The sequence below is a fragment of the Heloderma suspectum genome, chromosome 1, assembly GCF_057233095.1.
Source record: "Heloderma suspectum isolate Gila_16-S chromosome 1, 16-S_ref, whole genome shotgun sequence".
NCBI classification, from domain to species: domain Eukaryota; kingdom Metazoa; phylum Chordata; class Lepidosauria; order Squamata; family Helodermatidae; genus Heloderma; species Heloderma suspectum.
The window spans coordinates 354,635,265-354,654,280 of record NC_139458.1 but is presented as its reverse complement, the minus strand read 5'-3'; the positions used below and the strand labels follow the sequence as shown (position 1 = coordinate 354,654,280).

At 44.5% G+C, this 19,016-nt stretch overlaps 1 protein-coding gene across 2 annotated transcripts in view; it reads right to left on the bottom strand.

The window, feature by feature from the left end:
• Positions 1-19,016, bottom strand: part of LOC146359713 (solute carrier family 22 member 2-like) — a 43,860-nt gene that overhangs the window by 10,519 nt on the left and 14,325 nt on the right. For both annotated transcript variants that reach the window (XM_084831999.1, XM_084831993.1), the window contains 4 exons: positions 13,538-13,641; positions 6,696-6,850; positions 4,614-4,782; positions 1,010-1,124 (listed from right to left, as the gene is read on the bottom strand). In XM_084831999.1, coding sequence (XP_084688125.1) covers positions 1,010-1,124; positions 4,614-4,782; positions 6,696-6,850; positions 13,538-13,641 — 543 coding nt within the window. The remainder of the gene's footprint in view (positions 1-1,009; positions 1,125-4,613; positions 4,783-6,695; positions 6,851-13,537; positions 13,642-19,016) is intronic.

Below are 19,016 nucleotides of genomic sequence, written 5' to 3'. Positions count from 1 at the left end.
CAGAGTGGTTGCCTGGCAGCATGTCAGCTATCTTTGAGCCCTGCTCATGAGGAGGAAGCATGCTGTGGACTGGGGCCCTAATGACAAGCCAGGAAGAGATGGGGCATCAGCATTCCCCATGAAGCTGTCCAGTTGGAGCCTGGTCCTTGCTGAAGCAACACCTTTACCACCGTGATCTCTGCTGGACAGCTCGTCTGCTACCCTGATCTTCCTGGTCCTTGAACTACACAGCTATTCCTGGTAAGCTTGGGAGCTGACTTTCATAGCAGAGATGGCAGAATGAGGACAGAATGTTGCTTGTTCTGCTCTGCTTCTGATTGGCTCCAGCGAATCTCACAAGAGCTGTGCAATAGATATATCGATAAAGGAAATAAGTTTCCATACATATCCTCAACAATGATCTACAATGCAGCTTCATTTCCCTCCCCCTCATGGTAATGAGGTTGCGGCCTGGGCCAGCCCCCACCTGGGTGTCGAGGTCTCAGTAAAGTGTACCATTCCCCTACTCCATATTTTGGCCCTGCTGAAGTGGAGCCAAACGGCGCCACACACATGATAGGATCGACACTTTAAAAGGTCTTGCTGCACCATTTAGAAATCAGTTCCTGCACCCAAAGCAGATTTCCTCCCGCTGGAGTATGGTACAGTTGGTTCTTCCCAGGGGAATTAATCAATTTCCCTGGGTGATCACTAATTGGACTGTGCATGCCTGCGTGCAGGGGACCACTATCCATAACTCTGAGAGGCAGAAACTTGCATTTTATTTTAAGAGTCTTACGAATTCTAATTCTGTATCAGATATCAGATCTCACACAGAAGATAAATGTCACTGTCCATACTTGGTCAGTAAATAGCAGTGAAATCTGATACTGTTATAAAGCATGTTAGGTTCTGCTGTCAGATAGCCCACTATTACTACTAATTGCTGTCACTAGTAGTCATTATCCTTATGGAACTGACAGCATCCTAGGGAAGTGATTAATTTACACACATAATGCTTAAAATTCACCTCAAAATGGGCATGTAAGACATTCCCATTCATTTTAGCAATATCGCCCACAATTTTCATAGCTTTGCCATTCTGTCCTTGAGCGATCAGCCATCTGGGAGATTCTGGCAGACACCTACAAATAAATCAGATAGAGTCGGAATCATTGCAAAGTGTCACATTCCAGAAGAGCAATCCTGTTAGCCCACTGCAGAAAGAAACCTTTACAATAACAATTGAATCCATCCTAGGCCACTCTGCAGCTGTTTCAATTCTGGTCGCTGTTGTTATTGCTGTTGAGTGGGAGTGGCAGCAGTGTGCATGCGTGTGTGTAATGGAGCCAGCTTTACATGGGTTGGAATAGCCCATAGTTTGAAACATCAAAGCCTTCAAGCCATGTTACACAGCTGTTAGAGTTGGACACATTGTGCCCAGCCTGTCTAAGTAAAGCCATGGCACTCCTAGGCACAGCCCCTGCCATGGGGCATCCCTATAGCCCCCTGGGTGCCCCACAGCAGGGGGAGGGGCAGCTGTATAACTCTACCCCTCAGACGACTCCCCTTGGCTTCTGTTTCTGCTTTAAAGCCGTGCACTAGTTAGGGATGTCTGCCACCTAGTAACAGAAGATGGCTGTGAAGAATTGCCCTGTATTTCTTCACAGCCCTGTGAAGAAATGCCCTGTTGATGGCATGTAATGTTTACTTAGTGTGGCCTCTGTGAGGCTACAGTGTATTTGAGTAGGCCCGAGATCTTGGTTTGTTACTGTCAAAGGTCAGTGTAGTAGCTGCTTAGTGATGCTCTGAAGCGGGGAGAGAGAGACAGAGACAATTGCTTTGAATATTGTTAGATGGGGCCTGGATCAGGTAAATTAAATTCTGATTGGCTGGGGATTCTACGCAGGTGGAGAAGAGCGGTTGGAAAATGTCACTTCAGGAGTTGACAGTTAAGATTAGTCTGTGGCGAGTGAGGGAGGAGGTCTGCTGGTTGGTGTGTGGTGTTTTAGAAGGACTAGGAGAAAGCTGAGTAGCAAGTGAATAGCTAAGGCCTGAGAATTAAGCTATTCTTTCTCTGTCGGATAACCTTACGTGGCTGGTGAAGATCAGGTGTTGGGAGCCAGTGGTTGTGTTATGCCAGGAGGGTGCCCTAATATCTTGCCAGGGGAAGGTTAAACAAACAGGCAGTAAAAACCTAGACAAACTGTCCAAGCAGCCAGAATTACCACAGGAGGAGCTTTGGTATCAAAGGAAGACTGTACCCAAGAGCTGGACCGGGTTGCGAGTGTATTTGGCTGGGGTGGAGGTTTAGGGAATTTGGCATGAGGTGAAGAGTCATTGTTATTTATTATTTATTTATTACATTTATATCTCGCCATATTTCTTTTTTAAGAAACCCAAGGTGGCGTACATAATCCTCCTCTTCTCCATTTTATCCTCACAACAACAGTAGGTTGGGCTGAGGGTCTGTGACTGGCCCAGAGTCACCCAGTGAGCTTCCATGGCCAAGTGGGGACTAGAACCCAGAGTCTAACACTCTAGCCACTACACCACTCTGGCATTAGAGGCTTGTAGCAGCAACAGTGTTTATTGAGTCCTTAGGAATGGTCACCAAGCAGTCTTTTGAAAACCCCAAAGTAAATATCAGTAATCCCGTATGTACAAAAAAATCCCTTTCATAAATTACTTCTTTAAAGTTGATTTTGTCTCTAGCGTTGGTACTCATCTCACACCCAAGTCTCTTATACCAGCTACTAGGAGGTTTTAAAGTATTCGGAGGGACCAATCCTATGGCCACTAGTCAGCAGTTAGACGGCCATAGGATATCTGGTCTTCCAGGAACTGACTTCGGAGCCCGCACTCCAAGGTCAGTTCCTGGAGAACCGACCTCCCCACACTTCCGCACTGCCTCGCTGGCAGTACAGAGAAGCCCCGTGCTCTGCACTCGCAAGAGGAGCATACAGCAGTCAAAACGGGGTGTTCTGGGGGGCGTTCTGGGGCAGGGAGGGCGAAAATGCCTGTATGACATATCCTATGTGTCGTACAGCAACCTCCTCCCCCACTCTGCCCTGCCCCGGCTAGACAGTTGAAAGCAGCTGTCTAGCCGCAAATGCAGGGCAGGAGGAGCATGGAGGGAACGAACCCCTCCATGCTTCTCCTGCCCTGCACTGGACTGGGCACTGCCCTGCACTGCTCCGAGTTCGGAGGCGGCTGCCTATCTGCACAGGATTGTGCCCCAAGAGAACTGGTGGCAAGAGAAAAGGGAATAATAAAAAAAAGAAATATAAGCATTTCTTATGAATTAGAAACCCCATAGCTGGGATTGCCCAGAGAAGGAGCAGTTTCGCCATACAGTAGGTGGTGGCAGTTCTGCGGAGAGGAGATCCCCTATAATGGCACTGTAGGACACATTTCAGTGAATTACAATTAATTAATGCATTAAAAAAAAACATAACCCCCAGCAAACACCCCTAGGGTCCCCTTGGTATGCATACCAAGTTTCAGACGTTTGGGCACTATGGTGCTGACAAGGCACACACGCGCACACGCATGCACATGCATACACGCATCTATCTATCCATCCATCCATCCATCCATCCATCTATCAATTGATGGATTGATCAATCGATCTTTACCTATCTCAGGCTGCATCTTTACTGAACCATTGTGTGCTGCAAGTAATTCAAGGTGTGTGAGATCTATCCACAGAGACATAGCCCTATCACCTATCCGTACTGCTTGCTGCAGAATCCCTGTCCATCTGGCAGATGCCACCCAGCGGTATGACTGGAGAACGGGATTTCCCTTTATTGAAGCAGTGTATCCAAATTCCAAATGCAGTACGCTGAATGGCAGTGTGACGTTCCTCCTCCGAGGTTATACCTCGTTGAAACGGAAAAACTACTCAGGATGTCTGCCTCCACTTTGAGCAGTTGTCCTCACTGACACACAAAGCTTCAGTCCTTTTACTCTGGGTCAAGGAGACACCCAATATGATTAATTGATTTCTTCTACCCAGTACAGGAGAAGTGACAAGGAAATAGGGATTTTTAAAAAAAAAATCTGGTAGCATAATAAACCAAACCAATACATGGGATTTTGTATTTATAATAAAACAAATAAAATTTATTAACCACAAAAAGAGTGATATATACTATTGTTAATAAATCTATACTTGGTTCTAACCTACCTACCTACTCTACCCTTCTAAATCCTTTTTCCAAAACCCCACTCACTAGATGTACACTCCTTCTATCCCTAACCCCTATCTGACCATTTAACTGCCAGTTCACCTATTCTCACTCACCAGCCATTCCCACCTTTTACTCACTCTCTATTAACCCTAATTTACCTGGATCATATTTTACAAATCCCAACACATACATTTATATTAACAAGCATATGTTACAGGTGACCATTCACTTATATGGGAAAGTAAAAGATCAGGGAAGAGGACAAACCTGCCGTCTGCCCCTGTTGTCTCCAGGCTACTGAGAACCAAGCCTGCTTTCTCCTAGCTGCATAGACCCAGCCCTCCATAGCTCTGTTCTAGGTTCTGTTTCTTGGTGGAAAAGGGGCTTTTAGAGAAAAAGAGACTGCAGGTATTGGCATTGAAGAAGATGCTTTCTCACCAGTAATAGAGCAAAAGGAGGAAGGTCGGCAGAGTAACAGCAAGTTGAAGCCATCTCCAGTAGGGAAGCACATAAGCCACACCAGCAAGGATGAGGAGGCCAACAGCAAATGCCGTTTGATAGAGAATGGCTACTATCCTTCTGTAGCCTGGACCAACAATTTCTGTGACTGGAAAATAAATGAGTTGATCTTCATATTTTCAAACACAATAAGAAACTCTTCACTGAAATGTAGCTTAATCACAGGCTTGGCTTAGAATAGATGCTGTGTGTGTAATAGAAATGGATGACTGCAGTGGTCATATGTGGTTCAAGTACTGAAGAAATTTTATATGGGAGATGCTAAATCTGTATATCTGTATCTATCTATATCTGTATCTGTATCTATATTCAGCAAATAGGTTCAATCTAAATCTATGCAGTTACAGAGGGAGTGCCCTCTTTCATCTTTAATATTTATATTACCTATTGGCACAAACAAGAATGAATACTAAGACTGTAAGTTTGAAGATATGGCAATAGCTGGCAAACTTCATGTATATGAGGATGATGTTTTATTTCTTCAAGTTGTTAAGTTGAACTGAAACAGAATCCTGGCCAGACAGAAACCCTGTGAGTGAGTGGTACCTGAGTCCGGGAGATAGGCTCATTGCCTGTTCTGGACGGGGTTGCACTTCCTCTGAAAGATCAGGTCCATAGTTTGGGGGTGCTCCTAGATCCATCACTGTCGCTGGAGGCCCAAGTGGCCATGGCGGCTTGGAGTGCCTTTTACCAGCTTCAGCTGGTTCACCAACTACGGCCTCTCCTGGACAGGGATAGCTTGGCCACAGTGTTACAGGCACTAGTAACCTCAAGGCTGGATTACTGCAATGTGCTTTATGTGGGGCTGCCCGTAAGCTGGAGCCAGTGCAGAAGGCAGCAGCTCAGCTGTTGTTGGGAGCTGCCCCTTATCAGCATGTAATTCCTTTGCTGAGGGAACTGCATTGGCTGCCTATTTGGTACTGGGCCAGGTTTAAGGTTTTAGTACCAGGGTACAAAGCCCTAAACAACTTGGGACCAAGAGAGAGCATCTTCTCCCTTACCAACCTGCAGTTACTGAGGTCATCAGAGGGCTTACTCCTGGTGGTTCCACATGGACCTATGGCCTGATTGGACCTATACCAGGAGAAGAGCTGTCAGTATGGCAGCCCCTTTCTTTGGAACTCCCTGCCCCTGGAGGTCAGGCAGGCACCAACACTGTATTGTTTCTGGCACCTCCTGAAAACAGCACTGTTCCAGGAGGCATTCCTTAAATGACCAGCCATGGTTACTATTGGCATTCTGATTTTTTTTTTTTAAGCATAATTTTAATATGTTATTTTAATCTTTTTATTCTTTTACTGTTTTATCATTTGTGTTCACCGCTCTGAAATCTTAGATATGGAGCGGTATACAAATAGTTAAATAAATACATACATACATACACAAGTTGTTTAATAGGAGTTCAGCATAAGGTTGATTTCTAAAAACTGAAATGGATGAGTTTTAATTTAGATAAAAATAAAGATTGAATTTAGATAAAAGTAAAGGTTGAACCTCAGAACCCTGGAAAGACACTCTGGTTAAATATTTAGGAATTAGAGTAACCCAGAAATGGGAAGATCTGCCAAAATCTCAGAGGAATTATGGTAGTGAATATGGGAGATTCTGTGCTGGATCTGACTAAGCATGGCTCCAACCCTCTATGCCTAAATTGAAAAGAAAGGTTTTATAAACTTCTACTTTACACCTAATAGATTAAGCCATAGAAATCTAGGGATGGAAGATGGATGCAGGAGGTGTAGCTGCGTAAGGGCAGATATTGCCTGTATTTTTTGGTATTGCCAAGACCATGTGGGCTACAGATGATGGCAGTTGCAGTGGTACACATCTGGAAGGTACCAGGCTGGGGAAGGCTGATGTACTCCCTGGACAATGATGGCTCTCTCATGCCACTCCAACTCTCTTAAATAGAACTATTACCTCTCTACAATCCTCACTGCTTTGGGGCACGTTTTTTCCATTGGCAAGTGAAACCACTCTTAGGAAAAGCATCAGACTCACTTAGGATGTAGCCAGCTACCCAGCTGCCCTTGCTGACTAGTCCCTGTATGAAGCGAAATATGACAGACCATAAGTAGCTTGGTGCTACAGCCACAAGGACTCCTGAGATGGAAGTTACTAGGGTGTTAATTAAGAGACTTCTTTTACGTCCAAACCTGCATTTGAGAGAGTAACATACAGAAGGATTACAAAAAGATACACATGCAAAAGTATACTGAAAACTTCACATACATCCTTTAAGAAACCCCAAATGCATATCTATCTGCAGATAAGGTCCACGTAGAGATAAAGACAGCCCTATCTATGTTAATAAGGCCTATATCCTATTAACTTAATAAATTGCTCCAGCTGGTCTAGGAGCTATACAAGCAAGCAAGCTCCCACAGTGTGTGCAATTAGAGTGAGCGAACAGGGAGAGCGATCAGAGCAAGCGAACAGGGAGAGTAAACAGGAGTTTGGCAAGGGAGGTCAAGGGGGTGGTCCCTAACAAATTTTATTTTCAACTCCTTTTCTTGTAACACTTCCATACTAGTAGGACTCTGTTGTTAACCTCCAGTGAATAGAGGACAAAGCACAGGCTATCCCAGTACCATCAGAAATCTAGAAACATAAAGGGAATAGAGACTATGGAAGGAAAAGACTCTCCAGTTGTCGTGACTTGCAAGGTGCGTGCAATGTTTGTTTTCTTGCCTGAGATCAACATGGCCTACACGTGCAACAAGTACAAGTTGATTACACTGTTGGAAGAAAAGGTAAGAGGACTGGAGTGGCGAGTGGCAACCCTCCAGGGAATAAGAGAAGACAAAGAGTTCTTGGACAGAACAATGGAACTACAGCAGCAAAGCAAAGCAGAGAAGCTAGAAGAGCTACAGCAAGTTGAGGCAGAAAAGGAAAATGCTGAAGTGAGGAAAAATGAAATAGAGGATACTTCTTGGGAAAGGGTGAGAGTTAGGAGCAGAAGAACTAGAAGCCACTCTGCACCAGTGGAAGCAGTGGAACTATGGAACTGTTTTCAGGTATTTGAGGATGAGACTGGAGGACAGCCTGCAGAGGAAGAATTACAGGGGACCCTGCATGAGAACAAGCAAGAGGTTGAAGGTCAGTCAAGCAGAGGCAATGAAACCAAGGCCTACAACAACAAGGAGAGAAGAGTAGTAGTTGTGGGAGACTCCTTGCTGCGTAGTATGTTGTGAAGACCCATGGACTCGCAAGGTATGCTGTCTCCCGGGAGGACGGATTAGAGATGTGACTGAAGGATTGTCTACACTCATAAAGCTACACTCAAAGATTGTCTACACTCCATGTGGGAACAGATCATACTGCCAAGTGGAGCTATGAAGAAATCACATCAGACTTTGAAGCTTTGGGAAGGAAACTCAAGAACATTGGGGCCCAGATAGTTTTCTCATCCATCCTTCCAGTAGTTAGAGGAGGGATAGAAAGGAAAAGAAAAAATCCTCCAAGTGAATGACTGGCTACGAAGGTGGTGCTGATGTGAGAGATTTGGATTCTGGGACCTCAGGCTATACTTCCTGGAAGATGGACTGTTGGCAAGGGACAGGTTGCATCTCACATGGGCTAGGAAGAATGTGTTTGGCCACAGCACTGGAACTTCATCAGGAGGGCTTTAAACTGAATCCTATGGGGGAGGGAGATGAAAAGTTAGGGGTAACAATGGATGAAAGCTCATGCACCACAACGGAGACAACAACAGCTCTAATAGTGCCTAATAATAGTCTTCAAAAACATGTAGGAAGAAAGCCAGACTATAAAGCACATGGTCTTCAATGTCTATATACTAATGCCCAGAGTATGGGAAACAAACAGAATGAACTTGAACTCTTAATACAGGAGGGAAATTATGACTTGATAGGTGTAACTGAAACTTGGTGGGATGACTCTCATGACTGGAATACAGCAATTGAAGGATATAACTTGTTCAGAAAGAACAGAAGGAACAGAAAGGGAGGTGGAGTTGCACTATATGTTAAAAATACATATCTCTGCACAGAAATACAGGAGGATGAGCTTGGTTGTCCCATCAAGAGCATCTGGGTTAAAATAAATGGAGCAAAGAACGAAGGGAACATGGTGGTCAGAGTCTACTACTGGCCACCCAGTCAAGGAGAAGACAAGGATGAAACTTTTGAAAAGCAAATTGCCAATGTTTCAAGGAAGCAAGATGTAGTAGTAATGGGGAAAGAAATGGTGATTCAGCTATTAAATAAGGATGGCAAAATGATAGCAGATGACAAAGAAATGGCAGAAGTGCTCAATTCCTACTTCAGCTCAGTCTTCTCCCGAAAGAGGGTCCCCCCCAGCAAAGGCAAAATACAGGCTGAAGGGGCAGGATTGCAGCTTGAGATTGAAAGGCATATGGTCAAGGAACACCTAATTACTTTGAATGAGTTCAGATCTCCAGGGCCAGATGAACTGCATCCTAGAGTAATAAAGGAACTGGTAGAAGGGCTCTCAGAACCACTGTTTATTATGTCTGAGAAATCATGTAGGATGGGTGAAGTGCCAGATGACTGGAGGAGGGCTAATGTTGTCCCTATCTTCAAAAAGGGTAAAAAGCAGGAACCTGGGAACTACAGACCAGTCAGTCTGACATCAAGCCCTGGGAAGATTCTGGAGCAGATGATAAAGCAATCAGTCTGTAAGCACCTTGAAAACAATGCAGTGATTACTCGAAGCCAACATGGATTTGTCAAGAACGAATCAGAATAATCTGATCTCATTTTTTGATCAAGTAACCTCCCTTGTGGACTGTGGGAATGCTGTGGACATCATATACCTCGACTTCAGCAAAGCTTTCGACAAAGTGCCCCATGATATCCTGATGAGGAAACTAGCTCAAAGTGGGCTAGATGAAACAATGATCAAGTGGATCCACAGTTGGCTACAGAATCGGACTCCAAGAGTGCTTATCAATGGGATCTTCTCAAACTGGGGAGAGGTAACGAGTGGGGTACTGCAGGGCTCAGTCCTGGGCCCAGTGCTCTTCAACATTTTTAATAATAACTTGGGTGAGGAGGTGCGGGAATGCTGATCAAATCTGCAGATGACACCAAATTGGGTGGGATAACGAATATCCTGGAAGACAGAAGGCAGAAACAGAATTCAAAGTGATCTTGATAGGCTGGAGCACTGGGCAGAAAACAACAGAATGACATTTAATAGGGATAAATGCCAAGTTCTGCACCTAGGAAAAAGCCACCAAATGCACAGTTACAAGATGGGGGATACTTGGTTCAACAATACTACAAGCGAGAAGGATCTTGGAGTTGTTGTCGATCACAAGCTGAATATGAGCCAGCAATGTGATGTGGCTGCAAAAAAGGCAAATGCTCTTTTGGGCTGCATTCATAGAAGCATAACTTCTAAATCCCAGGAAATACTAGTTCCCCCTACTCAGCACTGGTTAGGCCTCATCTGGAGTATTGTGTCCAGTTCTGGCCACCACATTTTAAGAAGGATGCAGACAAACTGGAGAGGGTTCAGACAGAGGAGGGCAACAAAGATGATCAGGGGACTGGAAACAAAGCCCTATGAGGAGAGACTGAAAGAACTGGGCATGTTTAGCCTTGAGAAGAGAAGACTGAGCGGAGAAATGATAGCGCTGTTCAAGTACTTGAAAGGTGGTTACAGAGAGGAAGGCCAGGATCTCTTCTCGATTATCCCAGAGTGCAGGACATGGAATAATGGGCTGTAGTTACAGGAAGCCAGATTCTGGCTGAACATCAGAAAAAAACTTCCTGATTGTTAGAGCAATAGGACAATGGAACCAATTCCCTAGGGAGGTGGTGGGCTCTCCCACACTGGAGGCATTGCAGATGAAGCTGGACAGCATCTGCCAGGGATGCTTTGACAGATTCCTGCATTGAGCAGGGGGCTGGACTTGACGGTCTTGTAGGCCCCTTCCAACCCTATTATTCTATGATTCTATGCCACTACATTAATTCACCGAGAGAGCTTTCACTATTGGGTGGACTAGAAATGTAATAAATTAAAGATGAATGATAAAAGTTTCCTGAAAATTATCTTGCCATGGCATGATTGAAAATACCTAAGGATAGATATGCAATGTTGGAAAGAAGGAGCGTACACTATCTATGCAGCCAGATATTCAGCAACACATTTGTAATCTGCTTTGCTGTTATCTTGCATGAATGCAGCAATTGCTGCAGTTTGATTATAATCATAGCTGTGAGGAGACGGGGGAAATGGGGTCGTTTTATTGATTGTTCTTTAAAGAGCCAGGCATAGCGAAGTGTGCGTGCTGTTAGCAGAAATGGCTAAAGCATGCTGAATACAGAAAGTGAAGGCCTTGACAAACTTTATTGAGCTATAAATAGACAGTCCCCTAGCTAAGCAGATGGAAGTATGAAACAGCAGAGCAAATAAGGCCAGGTTTCTAACAGGAGGAAACACATAGTGAACATGCTAGTCTTTTTATACACAAGAGACCCAGGTTAAAAAAGGAAAGTGATTTGGCTCCATCTGGCCAGCTAGGCTGTAGCTCAGTAGGTAAGCTGTAGCGCAGTGATAGAGTACCTCCTTTGCATGGTTCAATCCCTGCATCTCCACCTAGGACTAGGAAGAAATCCTGCCTGAAACCCCGGAGAGCCACTGCAGGGCTATGTCAGTAACTCTAGGCTAGATGGTTCAATGATCTGACTTCAGTATAAGGCAGCTTTCTGTGTTCTGTATATTCTAACATTCCCCCCTTAGGACCTCTGTTTGCACCCAAGGCTTTTGCATGCATCCACTCTGAGTGACCTCTTACTGCTGTGCTTACTAACTGCTTTAGAACTGTAAGGGCGCATTAACCCTTAGCCTGCACCTTTGATATTCTAACACACAAACAGCACATAAGCATGCTGTTCCGGTTAAGTTATGGGAAATGCCAAAAGTGATGGGGGCTGGGAAGCTTTTGTATTCCCTGTTGTTAATGAGTGAGTAAGAACTGACGTGCTAATAGAACTACAGAACAAACCTGCAAAAGACGGAGTGAAGGCATACAAAATCAGTCCTACGCAGGCCCTTTTGCTTCCCAGTTTCCATTTACCTCTGCATCTTCCCCTGCCTTCAGGGCCGGCCCTACCATTCAGCAAAGTAAAGCAGCTGACTTGGACAGCAGATGCTGGGGGCAGGGAGCAATAGCAAGGTGTTGGAAGGCAAAGCTGTATGTGCCATGCAATCTACTCTAGGTTGTCTAAACTAGCCTGCCATCCTCAGGTGTGAGTGATATATGGAATGGGAGGACACCATTTTGCCTGTTGCCTCAACAAGCAAAATATCTTTGGCCAGCCCAACCTGTCTTTGTAGGTCAACTGCCTAAGCCTTAGCCAGTTCTGTTTATTGCGTTGCGTTGCACTGCACTGCACATATATCATTAAATTCAAGGCAATGTATGTAGGGTTCCCATAGGCATTATTTAACTATGGCACTGGCTAGACCCAGACCTGCTTAGCTTCAGCTTTGCAGACTATGCGTTCATGGTTCTGAGGGAGGAGAGGGATGAAGTTGTAGTAGCGGCTCGACAACTAAATAACTTTATTTCCGTTGAGTCAGAAATGCTTGGAGAGGAAGTTCTATGACTGCTGGGTAGCCTCTAGCTGGCAGAACTGCTGGCCACTGACTGAAGTTCAACAGCCAACTGGCTCCACAGTACTACCCACAGGGTTAGATGTTCATCGTGTCCAAGAGTGACACTGGACATAAGTGGGTATTGTATACAGCATTATAAACTGTGTAAGTCCAATTTTCTACCTTTCTTCTCTGGCTAAATATACATACATCTCCAGTCTGATTTAACAACCCTCTCCAGGGTAGAGCAGTGAAACACTGTTATTTGGCAACAGAACCTGGAAAACCTTTCAAGTAATGTTAATATAGAATAGTGAGATACTAGATTATATCCAATGTTAGTCCTACTTAGAGTAGACTCATTGAAATGATTGGGACTTACATTAGAATAACATTGGATACAAACCACTTCATGTTTTTGTGTGTGTTGCGCACTTCTATGCAGGACGACTTGTTTGATGCGACGCCTCCAGAAGCTACAGGGCATCTAGCATTTTCAAGGAAGAAAGTGTCTACTGCATGTTGTCACATTTTCCAATGTGATTAGAGAAGGAGAGGCCTACTCCCCTGTATTAAGACACACCACCCACATTTTCTTCAAACAGGTTATATCTACAATAATCCATGCTCTCCATTCCTGTTTAAGTAACAGCCCTGCCCTTGCCTGACCACTTAGTCATACTGACATCACAATATTGTGTATTACCATACCCCACTCTATATTATCTCCCATTATTTTGTTGTTGGAATGGGGTGGGTGGGAAAATGCATCAGGTTGTGGTGTCAGGATAGAGGGTAAGTTGAACTAGATCAACCTTCCCCAACCTGGGGTCCTCCATTTGGACTACAACTCCCAATGCCCCCAACAAGCATAACCATCCAACTAAGTATTATCTGGAACCGTGACAAAACATTATATTTCCTTCTCATCAAACTGCATACCAAACCTTAATACCATGCCTAACTGTACCACCTGCCTTTTTAATAATAATTAGAATATTGTCATATGAGATTTGATCCTACATGTACTATTCTGTACTCAAAGGTGGCTGTATCTGTAAGATCTAATGATCAAATCTTGAGTTCATTTGTCAAGACAGGAATAAATGAATATTCAGTACACAATTATATAGATTATTAAAAACATTTCCTAATATAATCTCAATGACTTTCCACAACACATCCTTAATTTGAGTACAACTGATGCTAAAGTTAGTTATTTTGAATGTTACCTATCACCCTGTACTTACCTGTCTGCTATGTAGCCAACATGTACAGCCCCGATGAAAAATCCAGCGTTTACACATGCCTGAAATACATCTAGTTTCCAGGAGTCTTCACACACCAAGTTAAACTGTGGGGACACAATGAGGAGTAAAATAAACGCGTTCTAATCCCTAGAATGCACTGGTGTTCCAATCTCAGAGAAAGCCACTATTACCTGTGAAGTCCAATGGCATAACAACAGCATAGGAACAACCTGTAGTACACATGGTTTCTGACAATCTCTTTTCCCAAGTAGAATTGATTTCTTGCTATTCTTTTAGTAATCTTCACACACTGAATAATTTGGAACTACGTACATAAGACCTTCCCCTTCATGGATCACTGCCTTGTTGTGGCAAAGGGGCTTGCGTAACTCAGTGAAGCCATAAGTTATGCTGTGCAGGGCCACCCAAGACGGACAGGTCATGGCCGAGAGTTCTGACAAAATGTGGTCCACTGGAGAAGGAAATGGCAATCGACTCCAGTATTCTTGCCAAGAAAACCCCATGGAATGTATCACAAGGCTAAAAGATATGACACCGGAAGATGAGCCCCTCAGGTCGGAAGGTGTCCAATATACTACTGGGGAAGAGCAGAAGGTACTTCCAAGTAGCACCAGAAAGAGTGAAGCGGCTGGGCCAAAGCCGAAAGGACACTCAGCTGTGGATGTGTCTGGTGGTGAAAAGAAAATCCGATGCTGTAAAGAACAATATTATTTAGGAACCTGGAATGTAAGATCAATGAATCAAGGTAAGCTGGAGGTGGTCAAACATGAGATGGCAAGATTGAACATCAACATCTTGGGAATCAGCGAACTAAAATGGACAAGCATGCATGGGCGAATTTAATTCAGGTGACCATCATATCTACTACTGTGGGCAAGAATCCCTTAGAAGAAATGGAGTAGCACTCATAGTCAAGAAAAGGGTGGGGAAAGCAGTACTGGGGTACAATCTCAAAAACGATAGAATTATCTCAGTACGGATCCGAGGCAAACCATTCAACAGTAATTCAAGTCTATGCCCCAACCACTGATGCCAAAGAAGCTGAGGTTGATCGGTTCTATGAAGACCTACAACACCTTCTAGAACTAACACCAAAAAAAGATGTCCTTTTCATCATAGGGGATTGGAATGCCAAAGCAGGAAGTCAAGAAATCACCGGGATAACAGGCAAGCATGGCCTTGGTGTACAAAATGAAGCAGGACAAAGGCTAATAGAGTTTTGCCAAGAGAAGACGCTGATCATAGCAAACAAGCTTTTCCAACAGCACAAGAGGCGACTCTACACATGGACATCACCAGATGGTCAATATCGAAATCAGATTGATTATGTCCTTTGCAGCCAAAGATGAAGAAGCTCTATACAGTCAGTCAAAACAAGATCTGGAGCTGACTGTGGCTCAGATCATGAGCTGCTTCTTGCAAAATTTCGGCTGAAACTGAAGAACGTAGGGAAAACCACTAAACCATTCAGGTATGACCTAAATCATATCCCTTCTGAATATACAGTGGAGGTGAGGAATAGATTTCAGGGATTAGACCTGATAGACAGAGTGCCTGAGGAACTATGGACAGAAGTCCATAACATTGTTCAGGAGGCAGCAACTCAATCCATCCCAAAGAAAAAGAAATGCAAGAAAGCCAAGTGGCTGTCTGATGAGGCTTTACAAGTAGCTGAGGAAAGAAGCAAAAAGGAAGGGAGAAAGGGGAAGATATATGCAACTGAATGCAGAGTTGCAGAGAATAGCAAGGAGAGACAAGAAGGCCTTCTTAAATGAACAATGCAAAGAAATCGAGGAAAACAACACAATGGGAAAGACTAGAGATCTCTTCAAGAAAATTGGAGATCTCAAGGGAACATTTTGTGCAAAGACAGGCATGATAAAGGACAAAGAAGGCAGGGACCTAACAGAAGCAGATGAGATTAAGAAGAGGTGGCAAGAATACACAGAAGAACTATACAGGAAAGATCTGAATGTCCCTGATAGCCATGATAGTGCGGTCACTGAACTTGAGCCGGACATCCTAGAGAGTGAAGTCAAGTGAGCCATAGGAAGCATTACTAACAACTAAGCTAGCGGAGATGACAGTATTCCAGCTGAGCTATTTAAAATCCTAAAAGATGATGCTGTTAAAGTGCTGCACTCAATATGCCAACAAATTTGGAACACTCAACAGTGGCCACAAGACTGGAAAAGGTCAGTTTACATTCCAATTCCAAAGAAGGGCAACACCAAAGGGTGTTCAAACTACCGTACAATTGCGCTCATTTCACATGCCAGCAAGGTGATGCTCAAAATCCTACAAGCTAGGCTTCAGCAGTATGCGAACCGAGAACTACCGGAAGTACAAACTGGGTTTCGAAGAGGCAGAGGAACTAGAGATCAAATCGCCAACATTCGCTGGATCATGGAGAAAGCAAGAGAATTCCAGAAAAATGTCTATTTCTGCTTCATTGACTATGCTAAAGCCTTTGATTATGTGGATCACAACAAACTGTGGCAAATTCTGAAAGAGATGGGAGTACCAGACCACCTTACCTGTCTCCTGAGAAACCTGTATGAGGGTCAAGAAGCAACAGTAAGAACCAGACATGGAACAACCGATTGGTTCAAAATTGGGAAAGGAGTACGACAAGGCTGCATGTTGTTGCCCTGCTTATTTAACTTATATGCAGAGTACGTCATGAGAAACGCCGGGTTGGATGAATCACAGGTCGGAAGGCCTGGCGTGCTATGGCCCATGGGGTCACGAAGAGTTGGACACGACTGAACGACTGAACAACAACATAAGACCTTAGCTGATAACGACAGATAGGCTTCAGTACATCCTGACCTCTGTAGATAAGCTAAATTACTTTACTGTGTCCAGAAAGAATGTGATGTGATACAGTATTTAAATATTTAAGTGACATATTTTCATAGGCTACTCTATTGTTAGGGGAGGTTACAAAAAATTTTATCTTCAAGGGTCTGAAGACAACTGACATAACTAAAAGAACTGATATGTTTTGTACCTGGGCTCTGTAACACCAGTTCTGAATACGTGTGTGTTATTTCTTGGGCTAATGGTAGGCAGAGCCATTGCAGACTGATGTGCTTAGTGACAGCCCAGAATACAATGCTGGCAGACATTAGGTGGTTCCAGATGGAGGCCGCTAAGCGACAACTCTCAAAAGGCATTCTGCAGCTATCCCATCTTTTCTTCCTTAATGGATATTTTTTGATACAAAAAAAAAAAAAAGATGCAAGAAGTGGGAAAAGCATAGAAGGGCTACAAACAGATGATGACAACAACTGGACCTATACAATTCTGTGAATGGAGCAGTGCAATTGCACAATAAAAATCTTATCTGGAAGCACCATTTGTACCTGCTTAGAGCAAGCTGCCAGGAATGAAATACTCGTGAAGGGTATACTTACATGACAGAGATGATTAAACATATGATTGATTTTATCTGTCAGTTCTGTTAAAACCATGATCCGCAAAGAGCATTTAAAAAAACAACAGCACCACCAAAAACCCTCCACCAAACATTGCAGAGCATGAAGACGGACAGGGATGTGTGAATCAGCAAAACGTGAGCCCATCCCAGTTCTCCCATGTCCACATTGAAGCTCGTTCCGATTTGCGTCCATTCCAGATAGTGAGCTTTGTGGGGCGTTTTCTGCATGAAGATTTGTGCATATTTTCAGGCACATTTCCCCAAATGTATGCATCCATTGTGTGCATTCTTCTCACATTGACTGAAAGGGTTTTTTTCAAATGTACACATTTTTTCCAATGCACATTTTCCAAATGCACGCATTTTTCAAACACATTTTTTCTTGTGTGAATCGCATTGCAAGATTGAAGATGTATGGACCACTTTTCTCTCTGCTTGGAAATAATGGCACGGATGTGGCAGTGGGGGAAATGGCCAGCACAGGGAGGAACGGCCAGTCTTCCCAGTGTCAGACAAGTAGCTTCCCACACCACACAAATCAAGGGACTTGGCCAGTGCTGAGAGGAGCAGCTGCTCTTCTCCGCACTGGCAGAGCCTGTCTTCGCACACCTCTCGCCATCCCCAATGGGGCTGGTGGGAGGCACAGAAAAGGCGGCTCCCAATTCAGCCAACAGTGGGAGGCAAAGCTCCTTCCAGTGCTGGCAGAGTCCCTTGCTTTGTACTGAGAGCTCCACGGAACTCTGTGCCTCTGTCAGTACGGCGAAAAGCAAAATGGTGGTAGTGGGAATGTCAGACGGTGTGGCCACACCAAGTGATGTCATCTGGCCCAAGGCGGGCCTGGTGGGGAAATTTGGCCCCCACCCTACATTTTTCTGCACCCCTGCTTCATCGTAAGGATATATCAGTAGTACAAAAGTATATTAGTTCCATGCCAATATACCCACCACCACATCAAAATTCCTATTCCAAGTCTTCTATTTTTCTCAGTGCCCATTTTCAGACCTGACCATGGTTTTCAAGCAAACCTTATATCATTCCAGGTTGCTGGACAGGAAGATACATGGAGGAGCAATCCTATGTCCCCGAGACATTATCTGAGGGGCCAAAGGAGACTGGGGATTCCCCCCTCTGAGGTCAGAGACAGCGCTCCGACCTCAGAAGCGATGAGTCAGAGATCCGATCTCCTCCCCCACCCCCTTGCAGCAGGTGTGGAAAGAACCACGCTGGCGGCCTCCAAGGTTGGAAAATAGACCACAGAGAGGGGGAAAGGGTGGCATTTCGGTGGGCGGGGAGGATACAAGGTATCCTGAGGCCTCCCCAGCTTCCTTCCCTCCCCCTCTGATGCTCCTGTAAAATTCTGTGAATGGAGCAGTGCAATGAAAAACCTCATCTGGAAGCACCCTTTGTATCTCCTTAGGGCAAAGATGCCAGCAATTAAATACTGATGATGGGTATACCTACATGACAGATACAATTAAACTGTCATTCCCCTTTTCCAGGGAGAGCTGGGAACTGTAGTTCTATGAGAAGTAGTGGTGGGAAGTTAGGCATCTCTGAGAGTGTTCAACACCTCTCCCCCCAAACTACAATCCCCAGGATTCTCTGGGGGAAGCCTGTGAGTTAAACCAGTATCAATCCACAATGTACAGTATATGTATGCTCAACTAGTGTGGCATCTGTGGAGGAGGGGAAGCCTGTGCTTGGTTAGGGAACAACCTGGGAGGACAGAGGCAGGAATACAGGGCAGAGAGAGAGAGAGAGAGACAGAGAGAGGCTAAGGCCCCGGGAAAAGGAGTAGAAAGATCGCCCCGGATGTTGGTGATTCCAACCCGTGACTCTCCTCCCTGACACACTCATTTTGAGATAAAAAGTTCACCCTGAAGTATAGCTAAACTGGCATAGTGATACCTGGCTGGAACACAGCAGGAAGCCCAGAAGCTCATTCAGATTGATTTTATCTGTCGGTTCTGTTAAAAGCATGATCCTCAAAGGGCGTTTAAAAAAACAAACCAAAAC